The following is a 6,000-nucleotide window of genomic DNA, read 5'->3' on the forward strand; positions in this document are numbered from 1 at the left end:
GTGCTGGAGACTGGGGAGGTGGAAAGGGAGGGAGCCATCAATTTCAGACAATCATACAGAGCCATTTTTTTCTTTTTTTTCTTTCTGGGGTTTTGGGGGGCGGGGGAACAGACGGGGGAGGTCTGAAGGGAGGAAGCCATCAATTTAAGTTCCTATTACAAGTACCAAAACTCAAAAGTTGTTGGAATTCTTGCAGGGAACAACCATGCTTTTGCCAAGCAATGCTTCTGATCCATCTAGCATGGTGGCGCAGGCTTTGTCGATATATAAAAGTGTGATAAATGCTGGAAATGGGCCGAAGCATCCAGGTAAGGAGTTAGCTACTGATGCCAAGAGGGGCGCCGCAGGAAATGGAGGTATTCATAGAGAAGACTATTCTGCAAGAGATGAACACGCCAGAAATTCTGATGGCGAGGAAAGTGGGATGGCTGTGAGGGATGGTCCTTTTGCTTACACGCCTGATACAGCAGGGGAGGCTTTCACTCTTCAAAGAAAAGATCCATCTTAGATTGACAGCTGTCCCTTTATACGAGTATGGGTGCTTTTCCCATTTCGAGTGTGCATTTCTTCATAGTTGCACGAGAAAATGAGCAAATGCTGTCTTCTTGTTGGCAGAGGGATAGAACATTTAGCTAATTTTCTAGGCAAAAAACATTGCTACATGTGGCTGAAGATGGCCACGCAGGGATTCCTTTCAAGGTTCTCGTGCAACGTAAAGAGCGAAATAGGTGTAGCATGTTCTAAATAAATCCTCTAAAGGAACCCTCGGAATGGGGTGGATTTTGTTCTAAGGTGGGTTCATTGTAGAGCGGCGCTCCTTTTAAGACAGACTGCATTGACCGTGAGAGCTTTCAGATGGAAGTGATCAATTGCTTGTGTGGACTCTGGAGACCCGTGAAGCTTTTTGTGTATGTCGATAACAAGAGGGCAACGAGTCAGTTTTGTGTCTTTAATGTAAAAATTAAAGTCAATGTTCGTGTCAGGTGAGCTGTAGAGCTCCGATTCGTCTGTATAGATCGGAAGACATGACGAGTGCTAGTTGAAGTGGATGGGTCTTGTGAACAGGTCTGTCGTGCAACTTTGGACAGTGTATACTCGATCCAGATTGCTGGCATTAGGGAAAAAAGACTGAGAGAATATTTGACACACTGCAATATGGCCAACGATTTTGATGAAACACGATATGATGTATATCCTTTACCATAAGCAACTCTTTACATATGCAACTTGACGTGACAACATAAGTGGACTGTTGCTCCAGCGATTTTGGTGAACAGGCGAAGCAACGTTCCTATCAGATTTGGATGCTCTGGTATGTGTCTTTTCCAGTCCATAGCACAGTTGACATTGCGGCATCACTAGTGCTCCTATGGTGTATTGCGCTCTGCGTAGTGTCACATGAATATTCATCACTTCGAGTGGTCAATATTTTTTGGTAAGCAGAAGCATAAGGTGCTTTCTTCGGATACAGATTCTCATTCATATGACATTCAAGGTCCGAGGTTCTTGGATCAGGTAGTGTTTTGTCTTGGCTAGCTAACAGGGTAAGGGGGGCCGGTTTAGTGACATCTACCAGCCCCTCGTCGGAAAAGCATGTGACATGACGAAATTGTTTAGAATGACTCGGCAGCCATGTTCTTGAGGAGATCCCCCAACTAACAACAAAAAATCAGCTGCAGCGAAGCCATGGCAAAGGCGTCTGGAGCTTCCATGCAGATGTGGACGTGCAAAAGCAACCCACAATCTACCCCGATTTAGAGACATCGTGCTGGCAATTGTTCATTGGCTCTTTTTTCCACATGTCAAGTAATTATCTTCACTGTGTCACTAATTTGGTGGCTCTTTGTCACAATAGCCACTACAATATCGGAGCCGTCATTTAATGAGCCCCCTTACCCTAGTGCCAATTGCATCCAGGAAGTATAGTGATATTCAATGCACCATATAGTCCTTTATTCAAGCAAGCATACCATGTGATACCAAGGTGACTTTGATTCTAAAGTTGGAATTACCTTCAAATGCTTGATTGATACGAGTTTCCTTGAGAAAATTTTATGCTATGGGGATAGAGTAAAATATTTGCCTTTCTTATCTCTTGTTTTCAACATGAAAGATTATGAACCACGGGTTGGTTTTGTTATTCATTTTAGCTAGTGAGACAAGTGCTATTAGGTTTTCTTAATGGTAGTCTATATGTAAACACTAGTAAAATGCACTTTTTTAAAGCCATGCATAGTCTAAAAAGCGGTGATAATTATTATACTAGGAAATTTATTTTCTAATTGAAGTTGAAAAGTGTGATTACATCGAGGACAATTGATTTTTGTACAACACCAAGTTTCATTCCAAAAATTATATTTTTTTACATCTTGTTGGGTGTTCTAGCAAGCTATTATAGCTTGGAGTTTACAAAAAGTGGGATCATTTATTGTTCTAAGCTTATAGCCTTGTGTATGCTATTTTGTTGTTGGGTCTACCTTGATGTTGAAATTGTCATGTTGCCCAATGTTTGCCATTTTCATTTTGTCGTGTCCATTGGCTCTCGCTTGATCTAAAGTTGGCTATTCTTGCAGATTCTAGTGTACATCAAGAAGATTTGTGCAAAGTTTGATGTGATTAAACTTCTTTATATTGTTACCAACTTGGACTTACTAGCCACTGTTTTTGTCGTGTATACTTTGTTTGGATTCATCTTTACATATGTAGGCATTGCTTGTTTGTACACATGCACAAAAGGAATCACGTTAGTATGATTAAAAGGATTTTGATACAAGCAATAATCTTTGGAAGAGGAATTGAAAGGTTCTTTATTTTTCCTTGGAAGAAGTGTGGAAGGTTCTTGTATGATACACCATGTTGTACACTTGATTGTGCTATAATGTTGTGTTTATGTGTGAGTCGCACTCTTGGACGTGATATTGGAACAAATGTTGATGCATCTAGGAGTTTGTGACTATTTGTAAGTTCGTTCTTTTGGCTGCTCGAGATAGCATCACATGTACCGATTCTGGAGCGAATGTGTTTCTTTTGTGTTGAAGAGCTTTCTTGGGTGATTATAATTCCTTATGCTTTGTGATTGGTGATTCCATATGCAAGGATTATTGAGAACATGGACTTGTGGAACCACTTGTTTATCGCCTTATGTCTGTATTTGCTACCTCAAAATATTAGATGTTGGTTGGTTGGTTGATTGAACTATGGCTTAGAATTTAGGCACGCTTTTGCCCTTTGTTTTTTTTATAAGATTAATTTTACAATGTTGCATTGTTTGCACTACCTATGGTGAGGTGGATGATTTTGTTATCAATATGGTTGCTTTGAATGCTATTGCCTCTATTTTAGGGAAGTTCTTGTCTTGCAGTTTTGTAATGCTAACTTCTCATTTACATTCGTTTGAACTTTGATTGTGTAGATTTATTCTTGTGTAGTATTTATGCAAAAGGTGCTTGCTATAGTTATGCCTTCTTTATATTTGCATAGTATTGTTGTTTTGTGGTCCACAAAATCTAGCAAGTCATCATTTATAATACATTCGTGTATGCATTCTTGTGTCTTCCTTTGTTGGATATTCTCATGGAAATTATGGAAATGACAAGTCATGTGCATATCACATTGAAATAAATAGGATGTAGTATTGACTGTGTGTCCAATAAATTGATGATGTAATGTGCCATGGTTGGCACATCTTACATTGGTGGTTGAGAATTGGTGGTAGTTATGTGAGGTTACCGAATAATATCATGAGCTGATTGGTTCAGTAGTGAGCCTTGACATCGACTATTTAGTGGACTATCTTGTTTGTGCCAATATGGCATCTTCTTGATTTTATGATTGCGTTTTCTTCTTTTAAAGAAATGAATTGCTTGTCCCTTTCTTGTAACGATATTGCATATCATTGTCTACATATTAGTATCTTTAAACCAAAGTGAATTATGGTGGAAAGGTTTGGTTATGGTCGCTCTTGCTCATTGTCAATAATATGCTTTTATTGTTAGCAACAAGGTTGTAATTGTAGTAGCATATGAAGAAGCTTTCTTCATTGCTTGGCATGTCATTGACAATGTATAGGTCGAGCATTGTATTGATGAGTTGGTGGTGGTTTTGTTGTTAAAGTATTGTGAAGTAATGCTTTGTACTCTTTTTTGAGCTACATCTTTGTTTGTATCAATGCCATGCTGTCATGATGCTTGATAGTTGTCGGTGGTGTTTGCATGATGTTGAGTTGTTTTTGATAACGGGGATTTTTTGGATCATCATATTCCCCAATTGGTGGGTCCATTCAGAGGCCAACAAATTTGTTTGTTATGTACTTGGTGATATACATTTTGAGGTCTTTCTCATTTACCATAAAATGCTCACTATGAGACCATGGAGCAGCAATGTGTACCTCTTCGATGAATTCAATATTTTTCTAAAATGACATGGAATTCAAAGACAGTTTACATGTAGTAATATTTTGCAATGAAATGATATTTTTGAAAGGAAGAATAGGTACATTATAGAAATTATAGTAGCCTTGTGGCAAAAGCTCTCTTAGTCATGCATATTATGAATAGGATATCCATGACTTCCATGACTCCCATTGTTGCAATGCTTGATGTGATATGATAGATAAAATTTATTGGTAAAAAATTAAAGTTTTGATATATTAAGGTATTTTGATGCATTGCATATATTGGAGTGCTTGATGTGATATCATAGAAAAAGTTTGTTATCAAGAAAGTAAAATGTTCACATGTTAAGGCATTTAGATGCATTACATATGTTGCAGTGTTTAATGAGCTAAGAAAGAGGTTGGATCCAAAGGTTGAAAAGTATATATTCGTTAGCTATTTTGTTTAGCAAAAGGGTTATAAGTGTTATAATTCGGTTATACACAAGATATGGGTGAAAAGAGATATAGTACTTGATAAGATGAGTAGTTGGTACACTACTAAAAAACAGGTTGTTATAGATGATGTAAAAGAAAAGGTGGTTGCAAATATGTAGGTCCACACTACATTGAGTGGGTTAGTTGTCTTTTTCTAGTAGATCTATTGAAAGACCATGGAGTAGGAGGTTGCATGCATATAACACTCTTATAAGTGTAGAAATATATCACGCAAGGGTAAAGAAAAAGTGATTGAACCACTTGGTATGTTGAGATTTTTGTAGGCTACATGTGGATGGTGAGGTTGATACCTCAAATTAGAGTATGGATGAGGAATTTGGGATTCTAATTGTTCATATTAGTATGCAATGTACCTTGCAATACCTTAAGGCCACATTGGATTATTGCATCTTTTATGACGTTGATTTAATGGTGCAATTGTTTGCTTACATTGACACACATTAGGCAAACAATATGTTTGACAAGAAGTGTATTCGTGGTTGTGTTTTCCTTGGGAGTGGGAGTTTGAGTTGGAGCAATAAGATTGACAAGAATATTTATCCAATGTGCTGAAAGAGTGATTGAACCTCTTGGTATGTTGGATACTTCTATAGGTTGATGTAAAGGCATTGACGATTTATGTCGGATTTTGAGGAGTTGATTGCTTTGCTACTTACAGAAGAGATCAAACGGGATCTCAATGCATCTATACATAAGCAAATTAGACTAAGGTATCCTTTGAAGAGGTGGACATATACTAGTTACATTGCTTAATATTTTGAGTATATGAAAAAAATTATAAAATCACATTGAGCCCACTTATTCTAAGGAAGTGTTAGTCATGTGCATTGGGAGAAAGCCATGGATGAGGAAATGGTTGCATTGGATGTAAATCACATTTGGAGTTGGTGCTATTGTATAAAAGAAAAAAAATTGTAGGTTACAAGTGTGTTTACAAGGTAAAACACAATGTAGATGGAAGCGTAAGTAGGTATAACACAAGACTAGGTATCAAAGATTATGCACTAACTTATGGGATTGATTATGAGGAGACATTTATTCTAGTGGTAAAGATGGCAACCAAGAGCTATCATTGTAATGGCTCTATCAAAAGGTTGGCTACTATAAAT

At 37.6% G+C, this 6,000-nt stretch overlaps 1 protein-coding gene across 1 annotated transcript in view; it reads left to right on the forward strand.

Annotated features, from left to right (window-relative positions):
- LOC148019924 (uncharacterized) overlaps window positions 1-2,065 on the forward strand; it is a 49,450-nt gene extending 47,385 nt beyond the window's left edge. The window contains exon 9 of the mRNA XM_087700137.1: window positions 197-2,065. Coding sequence (XP_087556263.1) covers window positions 197-508 — 312 coding nt within the window. The 3' untranslated portion in view covers window positions 509-2,065. The remainder of the gene's footprint in view (window positions 1-196) is intronic.
- The last annotated feature ends 3,935 nt before the right edge of the window (window positions 2,066-6,000 follow it).

The sequence above is a fragment of the Lygodium microphyllum genome, chromosome 19, assembly GCF_053477565.2.
Source record: "Lygodium microphyllum isolate KBCC chromosome 19, Lygodium_microphyllum_v1.1.10, whole genome shotgun sequence".
NCBI lineage: Eukaryota > Viridiplantae > Streptophyta > Polypodiopsida > Schizaeales > Lygodiaceae > Lygodium > Lygodium microphyllum.